The sequence below is a fragment of the Ascaphus truei genome, unplaced genomic scaffold, assembly GCF_040206685.1.
Source record: "Ascaphus truei isolate aAscTru1 unplaced genomic scaffold, aAscTru1.hap1 HAP1_SCAFFOLD_920, whole genome shotgun sequence".
Classification (NCBI taxonomy): domain Eukaryota; kingdom Metazoa; phylum Chordata; class Amphibia; order Anura; family Ascaphidae; genus Ascaphus; species Ascaphus truei.
The window spans coordinates 94,474-111,351 of NW_027457259.1; the positions used below are offsets into that span (position 1 = coordinate 94,474).

At 61.6% G+C, this 16,878-nt stretch overlaps 1 protein-coding gene across 1 annotated transcript in view; it reads right to left on the reverse strand.

Moving 5' to 3' along the window:
* Positions 1-16,878, reverse strand: part of LOC142486506 (uncharacterized) — a gene marked incomplete at its 5' end in the record, with an annotated part of 64,399 nt that overhangs the window by 25,336 nt on the left and 22,185 nt on the right. The window contains one exon of the mRNA XM_075585082.1: positions 6,329-6,511. Coding sequence (XP_075441197.1) covers positions 6,329-6,511 — 183 coding nt within the window. The remainder of the gene's footprint in view (positions 1-6,328; positions 6,512-16,878) is intronic.

Sequence of the window (16,878 nt, forward strand, 5' to 3'; positions counted from 1 at the left end):
CAATCAGGGCCGGGCATGTAGGCAGCACCGTCCTACCCACCAATCAGGGCCTGGGCACGCAGCCAGCACTGTCCTAACCCACCAATCAGGGCCTGGGCATGTTTGCAGCACCTTCCTACCCACCAATCAGGGCCTGGGCATGCAGCCAGAGCCTTCCTACCCACCAATCAGGGCCTGGGCACGCAGCCAGCACTGTCCTACCCACCAATCAGGGCCTGGGCATGTTTGCAGCACCTTCCTACCCACCAATCAGGGCCTGGGCATGTAGGCAGCACCTTCCTACCCACCAATCAGGGCCTGGGCACGTAGGCAGCACCTTCCTACCCACCAATCAGGGCCTGGGCATGTAGGCAGCACCTTCCTACCCACCAATCAGGACCTGGGCATGTAGGCAGCACCTTCCTACCCACCAATCAGGGCCTGGGCATGTAGGCAGCACCTTCCTACCCACCAATTAGGACCTGGGCATGTAGGCAGCACCTTCCTACCCACCAATCAGGGCCTGGGCATGTAGGCAGCTCCTTCCTACCCAGCAATCAGGGCCTGGGCATGTAGGCAGCACCTTCCTACCCACCAATCAGGGCCTGGGCATGTAGGCAGCACCTTCCTACCCACCAATCAGGGCCTGGGCTTGTAGGCAGCGCCTTCCTACCCACCAATCAGGGCCTGGGCACGTAGGCAGCACCTTCCTACCCACCAATCAGGGCCTGGGCACGTAGGCAGCACCTTCCTACCCACCAATCAGGGCATGGGCATGTAGGCAGCCCCTTCCTACCCACCAATCAGGGCCTGGGCACGCAGCCAGCACCTTCCTACCCACCAATCAGGGCCTGGGCATATAGGCAGCACCTTCCTACCCACCAATCAGGGCCTGGGCATGTAGGCAGCACCTTCCTACCCACCAATCAGTGGCCTGGGCATATAGGCAGCACCTTCCTACCCACCAATCAGGGCTGGGCATGTAGGCAGCACCTTCCTACCCACCAATCAGGGCCGGGCATGTAGGCAGCCCCTTCCTACCCACCAATCAGGGCCTGGGCATGTAGGCAGCACCTTCCTACCCACCAATCAGGGCCTGGGCACGTAGGCAGCACCGTCCTACCCACCAATCAGGGCCTGGGCATGCAGCCAGCACCTTCCTACCCACCAATCAGGGCCTGGGCACGCAGCCAGCACTGTCCTACCCACCAATCAGGGCCTGGGCATGTTTGCAGCACCTTCCTACCCACCAATCAGGGCTGGGCACGCAGCCAGCACCGTCCTACCCACCAATCAGGGCCGGGCATGTAGGCAGCACCTTCCTACCCACCAATCAGGGCCTGGGCATGTAGGCAGCGCCTTCCTACCCACCAATCAGGGCTGGGCACGTAGGCAGCACCTTCCTACCCACCAATCAGGGCCTGGGCATGTAGGCAGCACCTTCCTACCCACCAATCAGGGCCTGGGCATGTAGGCAGCACCTTCCTACCCACCAATCAGGGCCTGGGCATGTAGGCAGCGCCTTCCTACCCACCAATCAGGGCATGGGCACGTAGGCAGCACCTTCCTACCCACCAATCAGGGCCTGGGCATGTAGGCAGCACCTTCCTACCCACCAATCAGGACCTGGCATGTAGGCAGCACCTTCCTACCCACCAATCAGGATCTGGGCATGTAGGCAGCACCTTCCTACCCACCAATCAGGGCCTGGGCATGTAGGCAGCTCCTTCCTACCCACCAATCAGGGCCTGGGCATGTAGGCAGCACCTTCCTACCCACCAATCAGGGCCTGGGCATGTAGGCAGCACCTTCCTACCCACCAATCAGGGGCCTGGGCATGTAGGCAGCACCTTCCTACCCACCAATCGGGGCCTGGGCATGTAGGCAGCCCCTTCCTACCCACCAATCAGGGCCTGGGCATGTAGGCAGCCCCTTCCTACCCACCAATCAGGGCCTGGGCACGTAGGCAGCACCTTCCTACCCACCAATCAGGGCCTGGGCATGTATGCAGCACCTTCCTACCCACCAATCAGGGCCTGGGCACGCAGCCAGCACCTCCTACCCACCAATAAGGGCCTGGGCATATAGGCAGCACCTTCCTACCCACCAAACAGGGCCAGGCATGTAGGCAGCACCCTCCTACCCACCAATCAGGGCCTGGCATGTAGGCAGCTCCTTCCTACCAACCAATCAGGGGCTGGGCACATAGGCAGCGCAGTCCTACCCACCAATCAGGGCCTGGGCATGTAGGCAGCACCTTCCTACCCACCAATCAGGGCCTGGGCATGTAGCAGCACCTTCCTACCCACAAACCAGGGCCTGGGCATGTAGGCAGCTCCTTCCTACCCACCAATCAGGGGCTGGGCATGTAGCTAGCTCCTTCCTACCCACCAATCAGGGCTGGGCATGTAGGCAGCACCTTTCTACCCATCAATCAGGGGCTGGCATGTAGGCAGCACCTTCCTACCCACCAATCAGGGCCTGGCATGTAGGCAGCACCTTCCTACCCACCAATCAGGGCCTGGCATGTAGGCAGCACCTTCCTACCCACCAATCAGGGCTGGGCATGTAGGCAGCACCTTCCTACCCACCAATCAGGGCCTGGCATGTAGGCAGCATCTTCCTACCCACCAATCAGGGCATGGGCATGTAGACAGCACCTTCCTACCCACCAATCAGGCTGGGCATGTAGGCAGCACCTTCCTACCCACCAATCAGGGCCTGGGCATGTAGGCAAGCACATTCCTACCCACCAATCAGGGCTGGGCATGTAGGCAGCGCCTTCCTACCCACCAATCAGGGCCTGAGCATGTAGGCAGCACCTTCCTACCCACCAATCAGGGCCTGGGCATGTAGGCAGCACCTTCCTACCCACCAATCAGGGCCTGGGCACGTAGGCAGCACCGTCCTACCCACCAATCAGGGCCTGGCATGTAGGCAGCACCTTCCTACCCACCAATCAGGGCCTGGGCATGTAGGCAGCGCCATCCTACCCACCAATCAGGGCCTGGCATGTAGGCAGCACCTTCCTACCCACCAATCAGGGCCTGGCATGTAGGCAGCACCTTCCTACCCACCAATCAGGGCCTGGGCATGTAGGCAGAACCTTCCTACCCACCAATCAGGGCCTGGGCACGTAGGCAGCGCCTTCCTACCACCAATCAGGGCCTGGCATGTAGGCAGCACCTTCCTACCCACCAATCAGGGCCTGGGCATGTAGGCAGCACCTTCCTACCCACCAATCAGGGCCTGGGCATGTAGGCAGCGCAGTCCTACCCACCAATCAGGGCCTGGGCATGTAGGCAGCACCTTCCTACCCACCAATCAGGGCCTGGGCATGTAGGCAGCACCTTCCTACCCACCAATCAGGGCCTGCATGTAGGCAGCACCTTCCTACCCACCAATCAGCGCCTGGGCATGTAGGCAGCACCTTCCTACCCATCAATCAGGGGCTGGGCATGTAGGCAGCACCTTCCTACCCACCAATCAGGGCTGGGCATGTAGGCAGCACCTTCCTACCCACCAATCAGCGCCTGGGCATGTAGGCAGCACCTTCCTACCCATCAATCAGGGGCTGGGCATGTAGGCAGCGCCTTCCTACCCACCAATCAGGGCCGGGCATGTAGGCAGCGCCTTCCTACCCACCAATCAGGGCCGGGCATGTAGGCAGCACCTTCCTACCCATCAATCAGCGCCGGGCATGTAGCCAGCACCTTCCTACCCACCAATCAGGGCCTGGGCATGTAGGCAGCACCTTCCTACCCACCAATCAGGGCCAGGCATGTAGGCAGCACCTTCCTACCCATCAATCAGGGGCTGGGCATGTAGGCAGCACCTTCCTACCCACCAATCAAGGCCTGGGCATGTAGGCAGCACCTTCCTACCCACCAATCAGGGCCTGGCATGTAGGCAGCACCTTCCTACCCACCAATCAGGGCCTGGGCATGTAGGCAGCACCTTCCTATCCACCAATCAGGGCCTAGGCATGTAGGCAGCACCTTCCTACCCACCAATCAGGGCCTGGCATGTAGGCAGCACCTTCCTACCCACCAATCAGGGCCTGGCATGTAGGCAGCACCTTCCTACCCACCAATCAGGGGCTGGGCATGTAGGCAGCACCTTCCTACCCACCAATCAAGGCCTGGGCATGTAGGCAGCACCTTCCTACCCACCAATCAGGGCCTGGGCATGTAGGCAGCACCTTCCTACCCACCAATCAGGGCCTGGGCATGTAGGCAGCACCTTCCTACCCACCAATCAGGGCCAGGCATGTAGGCAGCACCTTCCTACCCACCAATCAGGGCCAGGCATGTAGGCAGCACCTTCCTACCCACCAATCAGGGCCAGGGCATGTAGGCAGCACCTTCCTACCCACCAATCAGGGCCTGGGCATGTAGGCAGCACCTTCCTACCCACCAATCAGGGCCTGGGCACGTAGGCAGCACCTTCCTACCCACCAATCAGGGCCTGGCATGTAGGCAGCACCTTCCTACCCACCAATCAGCGCCTGGGCATGCAGGCAGCACCTTCCTACCCACCAATCAGGGCCGGGCATGTAGGCAGCACCTCCCTACCCACCAATCAGGGCTGGGCATGTAGGCAGCACCTTCCTACCCACCAATCAGGGCCTGGGCATGTAGGCAGCACCTTCCTACCCACCAATCAGCGCCTGGGCATGTAGGCAGCACCTTCCTACCCACCAATCAGCGCCTGGGCATGTAGGCAGCCCCTTCCTACCCATCAATCAGGGGCTGGGCATGTAGGCAGCGCCTTCCTACCCACCAATCAGGGCCTGGGCATGTAGGCAGCACCTTCCTACCCATCAATCAGCGCCTGGAGTGTAGGCAGCACCTTCCTACCCATCAATCAGGGGCTGGGCATGTAGGCAGCACCTTCCTACCCACCAATCAGGGCTGGGCATGTAGGCAGCACCTTCCTACCCATCAATCAGGGGCTGGGCATGTAGGCAGCGCCTTCCTACCCATCAATCAGCGCCTGGGCATGTAGGCAGCACCTTCCTACCCATCAATCAGGGGCTGGGCATGTAGGCAGCGCCTTCCTACCCACCAATCAGGGCCTGGGCATGTAGGCAGCACCTTCCTACCCATCAATCAGCGCCTGGGAGTGTAGGCAGCACCTTCCTACCCATCAATCAGGGGCTGGGCATGTAGGCAGCACCTTCCTACCCACCAATCAGGGCTGGGCATGTAGGCAGCACCTTCCTATCCACCAATCAGGGCCTAGGCATGTAGGCAGCACCTTCCTACCCACCAATCAGGGCCTGGCATGTAGGCAGCACCTTCCTACCCACCAATCAGGGCCTGGGCATGTAGGCAGCACCTTCCTACCCACCAATCAGGGCCTGGGCATGTAGGCAGCACCTTCCTACCCACCAATCAGGGTCAGGGCATGTAGACAGCACCTTCCTACCCACCAATCAGGGCCTGGGCATGTAGGCAGCACCTTCCTACCCACCATCAGGGCCTGGGCATGTAGGCAGCACCTTCCTACCCACCAATCAGGGCCAGGGCATGTAGGCAGCACCATCCTACCCACCAATCAGGGCCTGGGCATGTAGGCAGCACCTTCCTACCCACCAATCAGGGCCTGGGCATGTAGGCAGCACCTTCCTACCCACCAATCAGGGCCGGGCATGTAGGCAGCACCTTCCTACCCACCAATCAGGGCCTGGGCATGTAGTCAACACGTGGCTCTGAGTGGTGCAAATATTATGTGTTAAGTGTATAAAAAGGTGGGAGGGAGACCCCTAGCAGACAGGGGGGGAGACCCCTAGCAGACAGGGGGGGGAGACCCCTAGCAGACAGGGGGGGGAGACCCCTAGCAGACAGAGCCTGCAGGGAGTTACTGAGGTGTTGCTGAAACAGGGAGAAGCTGCAGTGTCCAATCCAGTGCTGGTCTCAGGCCTGAAAACCAGTCCTGTAAGCACTGGGCAAGAAGAGAGAACAGGGGAAATCTCTGCAAGGGGTCCCTGCAACTAGGTATGGAGGGTATCCCCCAGTGCAGGGCATGCAGGGTATCCCCCAGTGCAGGGTATCCCTCAGTGCAGGGCATGGAGGGCACCCCCCAGTTTCCCCAGTTGGGTATGTGGGATATTTGTATGGTTTTGGATATGTTTTTCCAATAAAGTAATTGTATAAACGCTTATGTTCTGTCTGGCGATATTGATCTCTCTCTCTCCCCCCCCCCCCCCTCATATTTCTCTCTCCCGCTCCTCTCTCTCCCCCCCTCATATTTCTCTCTCCCGCTCCTCTCTCTCTTTCCCCCCCTCATATTTCTCTCTCCCACTCATCTCTCTCTCTCTCTCTCTCCCCCTCCCCACCTTTCTCACCGTCACTGGTTTTATCCGAGGTCTCTGTTTCCCAGTGTGGGGACGGCATGGTGACACTGTGACACTGAGGGGACGGCATGGTGACACTGTGACCCTGAGGGGGTGGCAGGGTGACACTGGGACACTGAGGAGACTTCTCTTCCGATTCCAAATCTGACCAGTTGGCTCTTCGAATCAGCAGCCCTGTGAGAGACAACAGCTCAGAATAACACCGTGGGGACAGCAGGGTGACACGGAGACACCGTGGGGACAGCAGGGTGACACTGAGGGGACGGCAGGGTGACACAGACACCGTGGGGATGGCAGAGTGACACTGTGACACTGAGGGATGGCAGGGTGATTCTGAGACACTAAGGGGGTGGCAGGGTGACACTGTGACACTGAGGGGACGGCAGGGTGACACTGTGACACTGGGGGTTGCAGGGTGACACTGAGACACCATGGGGATGGCAGGGTGACACTGACACTGAGGGGTGGCAGGATGATTCTGAGATACTGAGGGGGTGGCAGGGTGACATTGAGACACTGACGGGTGGCAGAGTGACACAGACACCGTGGGGACAGCAGGGTGACACTGAGGGGTGGCAAGGTGACACTGACACTGAGGGGTGGCAGGGTGACACTGTGGGGGCGGTAGGTTGGCACTGTGGGGGTGGCAGAGTGACACTGTGGCGGTGGCAGAGTGACACTGACACTGAGGGGTGGCAGGGTGACACTGACACTGAGGGGTGGCAGGGTGACACTGACACTGAGGGGTGGCAGGGTGACACTGAGGGGTGGCAGGGTGACACTGTGACACTGAGGGGACTGCAAGGTGACACTGACACTGAGGGGTGGCAGGGTGACACTGGGACACTGAGGGGTGGCAGGGTGACACTGACACTGAGGGGTGGCAGGGTGACACTGACACTGAGGGGTGGCAGGGTGACACTGAGGGGTGGCAGGTTGACACTGTGACACTGAGAGGGCGGCAGGCTGACACTGACACTGGGGGGTGGCAGGGTGACACTGACACTGAGGGGGTGGCAGGGTGACACTGTGACACTGAGGGGACGGCAGGGTGACACTGAGGGGGTGGCAGGGTGACACTGTGGGGTGGGAGGGTGACACTGAGGGGCGGCAGTGTAACACACGGGGTGGCAGGGTGACACTGACACTGAGGGGGCGGCAGGGTGACACTGTGGGGTGGCAGGGTGACACTGTGACACTGAGGGGGCGGCAGGGTGACACTGTGGGGTGGCAGGGTGACACTGAGGGGCGGCAGTGTAACACACGGGGTGGCAGGGTGACACTGACAATGAGAGGTGGCAGTGTGACACTGAGGGGACTGCAGGGTGTCACTGGGGGGTGGCAGGGTGACACTGATACTGAGGGGGCGGCAGGGTGACACTGACACTGAGGGGGCGGCAGGGTGACACTGACACTGAGGGGATGGCAGGGTGACACTGTGGGGTGGCAGGGTAACACTGAGGGGCGGCAGTGTAACACACGGGGTGGCAGGGTGACACTGGGACACTGAGGGGATGGCAGGGTGACACTGTGGGGTGGCAGGGTGACACTGAGGGGCGGCAGTGTAACACACGGGGTGGCAGGGTGACACTGACAATGAGAGGTGGCAGTGTGACACTGAGGGGACTGCAGGGTGTCACTGGGGGGTGGCAGGGTGACACTGACACTGAGGGGGCGGCAGGGTGACACTGACGGGGCGGCAGGGTGAAACTGAGAGAATGGCAGGGTGACACTGAGGGGATGGCAGGGTGACTGACACTGACGGGGCGGCTGGGTGACACTGACACTGATGGGGCGGCAGGGTGAAACTGAGGGGATGGCAGGGTGACACTGACGGTGCGGCAGGGTGAAACTGAGGGGATGGCAGGGTGACACTGACGGGGCGGCAGGGTGAAACTGAGGGGATGGCAGGGTGAAACTGAGGGGATGGCAGGGTGACACTGTGACACTGAGGGGATGACACTGTGACACTGAGGGGTGGCAGGGTGGTACTGAGGGGTGGCAGGGTGACACTGAGGGGTGGCAGGGTGACACTGACACTGACGGGGCGGCAGGGTGACACTGAGGGGATGGCAGGGTGAAACTGAGGGGATGGCAGGGTGACACTGTGACACTGAGGGGGTGACACTGTGACACTGAGGGGTGGCAGGGTGGTACTGAGGGGTGGCAGGGTGACACTGTGACACTGAGGGGTGGCAGGGTGGTACTGAGGGGTGGCAGGGTGACACTGACACTGAGGGGGCGGCAGGGTGACACTGAGGGAATGGCAGGGTGACACTGAGGGAATGGCAGGGTGACACTGAGGGAATGGCAGGGTGACACTGAGGGAATGGCAGGGTGACACTGAGGGGATGGCAGGGTGACACTGAGGGAATGGCAGGGTGACACTGAGGGGTGGCAGGGTGACACTGTGACACTGAGGGGTGGCAGGGTGGTACTGAGGGGTGGCAGGGTGACACTGACACTGAGGGGGCGGCAGGGTGACACTGAGGGAATGGCAGGGTGACACTGAGGGGATGGCAGGGTGACACTGAGGGAATGGCAGGGTGACACTGAGGGAATGGCAGGGTGACACTGAGGGGACTGCAGGGTGACACTGAGGGGATGGCAGGGTGACTGACACTGACACTGAGGGGGCGGCAGGGTGACACTGTGACACTGAGGGGGTGACACTGTGACACTGAGGGGTGGCAGGGTGGTACTGAGGGGTGGCAGGGTGACACTGAGGGGTGGCAGGGTGACACTGTGACACTGAGGGGTGGCAGGGTGGTACTGAGGGGTGGCAGGGTGACACTGACACTGAGGGGGCAGCAGGGTGACACTGAGGGAATGGCAGGGTGACACTGAGGGAATGGCAGGGTGACACTGAGGGATTGGCAGGGTGACACTGAGGGAATGGCAGGGTGACACTGAGGGGATGGCAGGGTGACACTGAGGGAATGGCAGGGTGACACTGAGGGGACTGCAGGGTGACACTGAGGGGATGGCAGGGTGACTGACACTGACACTGAGGGGGCGGCAGGGTGACACTGTGACACTAACACTGTGACACGGAGGGGTGGCAGGGTGGTACTGAGGGGTGGCAGGGTGACACTGAGGGGTGGCAGGGTGACACTAATACTGAGGGGGTGGCAGGGTGACACTGAGTGGACTGCAGGGTGACACTGAGGGGACTGCAGGGTGACACTGAGGGGTGGCAGGGTGACACTGTGACACTGAGGGGTGGCAGGGTGACACTGAGGGGGTGGCACAGTGACACTGACAATGAGGGGTGGCATGGTGATACTGAGGGGTGGTAGGGTGACACAGAGGGGACTGCAAGATAACAATGACACTGAAGGGTGGCAGGGTGACACCGAGCGGTTGCAGGGTGACACTGGGGGTGGCAGGGTGACACTGACACTGAGGGGTGGCATGGTGATACTGAGGGGTGGCAGGGTGACACTGAGGGGTGGCAGGGTGACACTGAGGGGGCGGCCAGGTGACACTGACACTGAGGGGTGGCAGGGTGACACTGAGGCGGGCAGGGTGACACTGATACTGAGGGGTGGCTGGGTGACACTGAGGGATGGCAGGGTGACACTGGGACACTGAGGGGATGGCAGGGTGACACTGGGACACTGAGGGGATGGCAGGGTGACACTGATACTGAGGGGTGGCAGGGTGACACTGAGGGGATGGCAGGGTGACAATGGGACACTGAGGGGATGGCAGGGTGACACTGGGACACTGAGGGGATGGCAGGGTGACACTGACACTGAGGGGCGGCAGGGTGACACTGAGGGGGCGGCAAGGTGACACTGAGTGGTGGCAGGGTGACACTGAGTGGTGGCAGGGTGACACTGAGGGGATGGCAGGGTGACACTGGGACACTGAGGGGATGGCAGGGTGACACTGGGACACTGAGGGGATGGCAGGGTGACACTGTGGGGTGGCAGGGTGACACTGAGGGGCGGCAGTGTAACACACGGGGTGGCAGGGTGACACTGACAATGAGAGGTGGCAGTGTGACACTGAGGGGACTGCAGGGTGTCACTGGGGGGTGGCAGGGTGACACTGACACTGAGGGGGCGGCAGGGTGACACTGTGACACTGAGGGGTAGCAGGGTGAAACTGAGGGGGTGGCAGGGTGACACTGAGGGGTGGCAGGGTGACACTAATACTGAGGGGGTGGCAGGGTGACACTGAGGGGACTGCAGGGTGACACTGAGGGGTGGCAGGGTTACACTGAGGGGATGGTAGGGTGATACTGACACTGAGGGGGTCGGCAGGGTGACACTGAGGGGTGGCAGGGTGACACTGAGTGGCAGCAGGGTGACTGACACTGAGGGGGTGGCAGGGTGACACTGTGACACTGAGGGGGTGGCAGGGTGACACTGAGGGGTGGCAGGATGACACTGTAATACTGAGGGGGTGACAGGGTGACACTGAGGGGATGGCAGGGTGACACTGACACTGAGGGGAACGGCAAAATGACACTGAGGGGATGGCGGGGTGACACTGACACTGAGGGGGTGGCAGGGTGACACTGAGGGGTGACACTGACACTGAGGGATGGCAGTGTGACACTGAGAGGGTGGCACTGAGCGGGGTGGCAGGGTGACACTGACAATGAGGGTGGCATGGTGATACTGAGGGGTGGTAGGGTGACACCGAGCGGTTGCAGGGTGACACTGGGGGTGGCAGGATGACACTGAGGGGGTGGCAGGGTGACACTGAGGGGGTGGCACGGTGACACTGACAATGAGGGGTGGCATGGTGATACTGAGGGGTGGTAGGGTGACACAGAGGGGACTGCAAGATAACAATGACACTGAAGGGTGGCAGGGTGACACCGAGCGGTTGCAGGGTGACACTGGGGGTGGCAGGATGACACTGAGGGGGTGGCAGGGTGACACTGAGGGGGTGGCACGGTGACACTGACAATGAGGGGTGGCATGGTGATACTGAGGGGTGGTAGGGTGACACAGAGGGGACTGCAAGATAACAATGACACTGAAGGTGGCAGGGTGACACCGAGCGGTTGCAGGGTGACACTGGGGGTGGCAGGGTGACACTGACACTAAGGGGTGGCATGGTGATACTGAGGGGTGGCAGGGTGACACTGAGGGGGCGGCCAGGTGACACTGACACTGAGGGGTGGCAGGGTGACACTGAGGGGTGGCAGGGTGACACTGGGACACTGAGGGGGTAGCAGGGTGACACTGGGACACTGAGGGGATGGCAGGGTGACACTGGGACACTGAGGGGATGGCAGGGTGACACTGACACTGAGGGGTGGCAGGGTGACACTGAGGGATGGCAGGGTGACACTGAGGGAATGGCAGGGTGACACTGACACTGAGGGGATGGCAGGGTGACACTGGGACACTGAGGGGATGGCAGGGTGACACTGAGGGGTGGCAGGGTGACACTGAGGGGATGGCAGGGTGACAATGGGACACTGAGGGATGGCAGGGTGACACTGGGACACTGAGGGGATGGCAGGGTGACATTGTGGGGCGGCAGGGTGACACTGAGGGGCGGCAGTGTAACACACGGGGTGGCAGGGTGACACTGACAATGAGAGGTGGCAGTGTGACACTGAGGGGACTGCAGGGTGTCACTGGGGGGTGGCAGGGTGACACTGACACTGAGGGGGCGGCAGGGTGACACTGACACTGACGGGGCGGCAGGGTGAAACTGAGGGAATGGCAGGGTGACACTGAGGGGATGGCAGGGTGACTGACACTGACACTGAGGGGGCGGCAGGGTGACACTGTGACACTGAGGGGGTGACACTGTGACACTGAGGGGTGGCAGGGTGGTACTGAGGGGTGGCAGGGTGACACTGAGGGGTGGCAGGGTGACACTGTGACACTGAGGGGTGGCAGGGTGGTACTGAGGGGTGGCAGGGTGACACTGAGGGGTGGCAGGGTGACACTGTGACACTGAGGGGGCAGCAGGGTGGTACTGAGGGGTGGCAGGGTGACACTGACACTGAGGGGGCGGCAGGGTGACACTGAGGGAATGGCAGGGTGACACTGAGGGAATGGCAGGGTGACACTGAGGGAATGGCAGGGTGACACTGAGGGAATGGCAGGGTGACACTGAGGGAATGGCAGGGTGACACTGAGGGGATGGCAGGGTGACACTGAGGGAATGGCAGGGTGACACTGAGGGGATGGCAGGGTGACACTGAGGGAATGGCAGGGTGACTGACACTGACACTGAGGGGGCGGCAGGGTGACACTGTGACACTGAGGGGTGACACTGTGACACTGAGGGGTGGCAGGGTGGTACTGAGGGGTGGCAGGGTGACACTGAGGGGTGGCAGGGTGACACTAATACTGAGGGGGTGGCAGGGTGACACTGAGAGGACTGCAGGGTGACACTGAGGGGATGGCAGGGTGACTGACACTGACACTGAGGGGGCGGCAGGGTGACACTGTGACACTGAGGGGGTGACACTGTGACACTGAGGGGTGGCAGGGTGGTACTGAGGGGTAGCAGGGTGACACTGAGGGGTGGCAGGGTGACACTAATACTGAGGGGGTGGCAGGGTGACACTGAGGGGACTGCAGGGTGACACTGAGGGGACAGCAGGGTGACACTGAGGGGTGGCAGGGTGACACTGTGACACTGAGGGGTGGCAGGGTGGTACTGAGGGGGCGGCAGGGTGACACTGACACTGAGGGGGCGGCAGGGTGACACTGACACTGAGGGGGCGGCAGGGTGACACTGTGACACTGAGGGGTAGCAGGGTGAAACTGAGGGGGTGGCAGGGTGACACTGAGGGATGGCAGGGTGACTGACACTGACACTGAGGGGGCGGCAGGGTGACACTGTGACACTGAGGGGGTGACACTGTGACACTGAGGGGTGGCAGGGTGGTACTGAGGGGTGGCAGGGTGACACTGAGGGGTGGCAGGGTGACACTAATACTGAGGGGGTGGCAGGGTGACACTGAGAGGACTGCAGGGTGACACTGAGGGGATGGCAGGGTGACTGACACTGACACTGAGGGGGCGGCAGGGTGACACTGTGACACTGAGGGGGTGACACTGTGACACTGAGGGGTGGCAGGGTGGTACTGAGGGGTGGCAGGGTGACACTGAGGGGTGGCAGGGTGACACTAATACTGAGGGGGTGGCAGGGTGACACTGAGGGGACTGCAGGGTGACACTGAGGGGACAGCAGGGTGACACTGAGGGGTGGCAGGGTGACACTGTGACACTGAGGGGTGGCAGGGTGGTACTGAGGGGGCGGCAGGGTGACACTGACACTGAGGGGGCGGCAGGGTGACACTGTGACACTGAGGGGTAGCAGGGTGAAACTGAGGGGTGGCAGGGTGACACTGAGGGGTGGCAGGGTGACACTAATACTGAGGGGGTGGCAGGGTGACACTGAGGGGACTGCAGGATGACACTGAGGGGTGGCAGGGTTACACTGAGGGGATGATAGGGTGATACTGACACTGAGGGGGTCGGCAGGGTGACACTGAGGGGTGGCAGGGTGACACTGAGTGGCAGCAGGGTGACTGACACTGAGGGGGTGGCAGGGTGACACTTTGACACTGAGAGGGTGGCAGGGTGACACTGAGGGGTGGCAGGATGACACTGTAATACTGAGGGGGTGGCAGGGTGACACTGACACTGAGGGGTGGCAGGGTGACACTGAGGGGATGGCAGGGTGACACTGACACTGAGGGGAACGGCAAAATGACACTGAGCGGATGGCGGGGTGACACTGACACTGAGGGGGTGGCAAGGTGACACTGAGGGGTGACACTGACACTGAGGGGTGGCAGTGTGACACTGAGAGGGTGGCAGGGTGACACTGAGGGGGTGGCAGGGTGACACTGACAATGAGGGGTAGCATGGTGATACTGAGGGGTGGTAGGGTGACACAGAGGGGACTGCAAGATAACAATGACACTGAAGGGTGGCAGGGTGACACCGAGCGGTTGCAGGGTGACACTGGGGGTGGCAGGGTGACACTGAGGGGGTGGCACGGTGACACTGACAATGAGGGGTGGCATGGTGATACTGAGGGGTGGTAGGGTGACACAGAGGGGACTGCAAGATAACAATGACACTGAAGGGTGGCAGGGTGACACCGAGCGGTTTCAGGGTGACACTGGGGGTGGCAGGGTGACACTGACACTGAGGGGTGGCATGGTGATACTGAGGGGTGGCAGGATGACACTGAGGGGTGGCAGGGTGACACTGGGACACTGAGGGGGTAGCAGGGTGACACTGAAACTGAGGGGTGGCAGGGTGACACTGAGGGATGGCAGGGTGACACTGGGACACTGAGGGGATGGCAGGGTGACACTGGGACACTGAGGGGATGGCAGGGTGACACTGACACTGAGGGGTGGCAGGGTGACACTGAGGGGCGGCAAGGTGACACTGAGGGGTGGCAGGGTGACACTGAGGGGTGGCAGGGTGACACTGGGACACTGAGGGGATGGCAGGGTGACACTGACACTGAGGGGTGGCAGTGTGACACTGAGGGGTGGCAGGGTGACACTGGGACACTGAGGGGGTAGCAGGGTGACACTGAAACTGAGGGGTGGCAGGGTGACACTGAGGGATGGCAGGGTGACACTGAGGGGGTAGCAGGGTGACACTGGGACACTGAGGGGATGGCAGGGTGACACTGACACTGAGGGGGTGGCAGGGTGACTGACACTGAGGGGGTGGCAGGGTGACACTGTGACACTGATGCGGTGGCAGGGTGACACTGAGGGGTGGCAGAGTGACACTGTGACACTGAGGGGTGGCAGAGTGACACTGACACTGAGGGGATGGCAGGGTGACACTGGGACACTGAGGGGATGGCAGGGTGACACTGGGACACTGAGGGGATGGCAGGGTGACACTGGGACACTGAGGGGATGGCAGGGTGACACTGACACTGACGGGTGGCAGGGTGACATTGAGGGGATGGCAGGGTGACACTGATACTGAGGGGTGGCAGGGTGACACTGAGGGATGGCAGGGTGACACTGGGACACTGAGGGGATGGCAGGGTGACACTGGGACACTGAGGGGATGGCAGGGTGACACTGACACTGAGGGGTGGCAGGGTGACACTGACACTGGGGGGTGGCATGGTGATACTGAGGGGTGGCAGGGTGACACTGAGGGGTGGCAGGGTGACACTGAGGGGATGGCAGGGTGACAATGGGACACTGAGGGGTGGCAGGGTGACACTGAGGGGATGGCAGGGTGACACTGACACTGACGGGTGGCAGGGTGACATTGAGGGGGTAGCAGGGTGACACTGATACTGAGGGGTGGCAGGGTGACACTGAGGGATGGCAGGGTGACACTGGGACACTGAGGGGATGGCAGGGTGACACTGGGACACTGAGGGGATGGCAGGGTGACACTGAGGGGATGGCAGGGTGACACTGGGACACTGAGGGGATGGCAGGGTGACACTGGGACACTGAGGGGATGGCAGGGTGACACTGACACTGACGGGTGGCAGGGTGACATTGAGGGGATGGCAGGGTGACACTGGGACACTGAGGGGATGGCAGGGTGACACTGACACTGAGGGGTGGCAGGGTGACACTGACACTGGGGGGTGCATGGTGATACTGAGGGGTGGCAGGGTGACACTGAGGGGTGGCAGGGTGACACTGAGGGGATGGCAGGGTGACAATGGGACACTGAGGGGATGGCAGGGTGACACTGACACTGAGGGGTGGCAGGGTGACACTGAGGGGATGGCAGGGTGACACTGGGACACTGAGGGGATGGCAGGGTGACACTGAGGGGATGGCAGGGTGACAATGGGACACTGAGGGGATGGCAGGGTGACACTGGGACACTGAGGGTGGCAGGGTGACACTGACACTGAGGGGTGGCAGGGTGACACTGAGGGATGGCAGGGTGACACTGAGGGGATGGCAGGGTGACACTGGGACACTGAGGGGATGGCAGGGTGACACTGACACTGGGGGGTGGCATGGTGATACTGAGGGGTGGCAGGGTGACACTGAGGGGTGGCAGGGTGACACTGAGGGGATGGCAGGGTGACACTGGGACACTGAGGGGATGGCAGGGTGACACTGAGGGGGCGGCCAGGTGACACTGACACTGAGGGGTGGCAGGGTGACACTGAGGCGGGCAGGGTGACACTGATACTGAGGGGTGGCTGGGTGACACTGAGGGATGGCAGGGTGACACTGGGACACTGAGGGGATGGCAGGGTGACACTGGGACACTGAGGGGATGGCAGGGTGACACTGACACTGACGGGTGGCAGGGTGACATTGAGGGGATGGCAGGGTGACACTGGGACACTGAGGGATGGCAGGGTGACACTGACACTGAGGGGTGGCAGGGTGACACTGACACTGGGGGGTGGCATGGTGATACTGAGGGGTGGCAGGGTGACACTGAGGGGTGGCAGGGTGACACTGAGGGGATGGCAGGGTGACAATGGGACACTGAGGGGATGGCAGGGTGACACTGACACTGAGGGGTGGCAGGGTGACACTGAGGGGATGGCAGGGTGACACTGGGACACTGAGGGGATGGCAG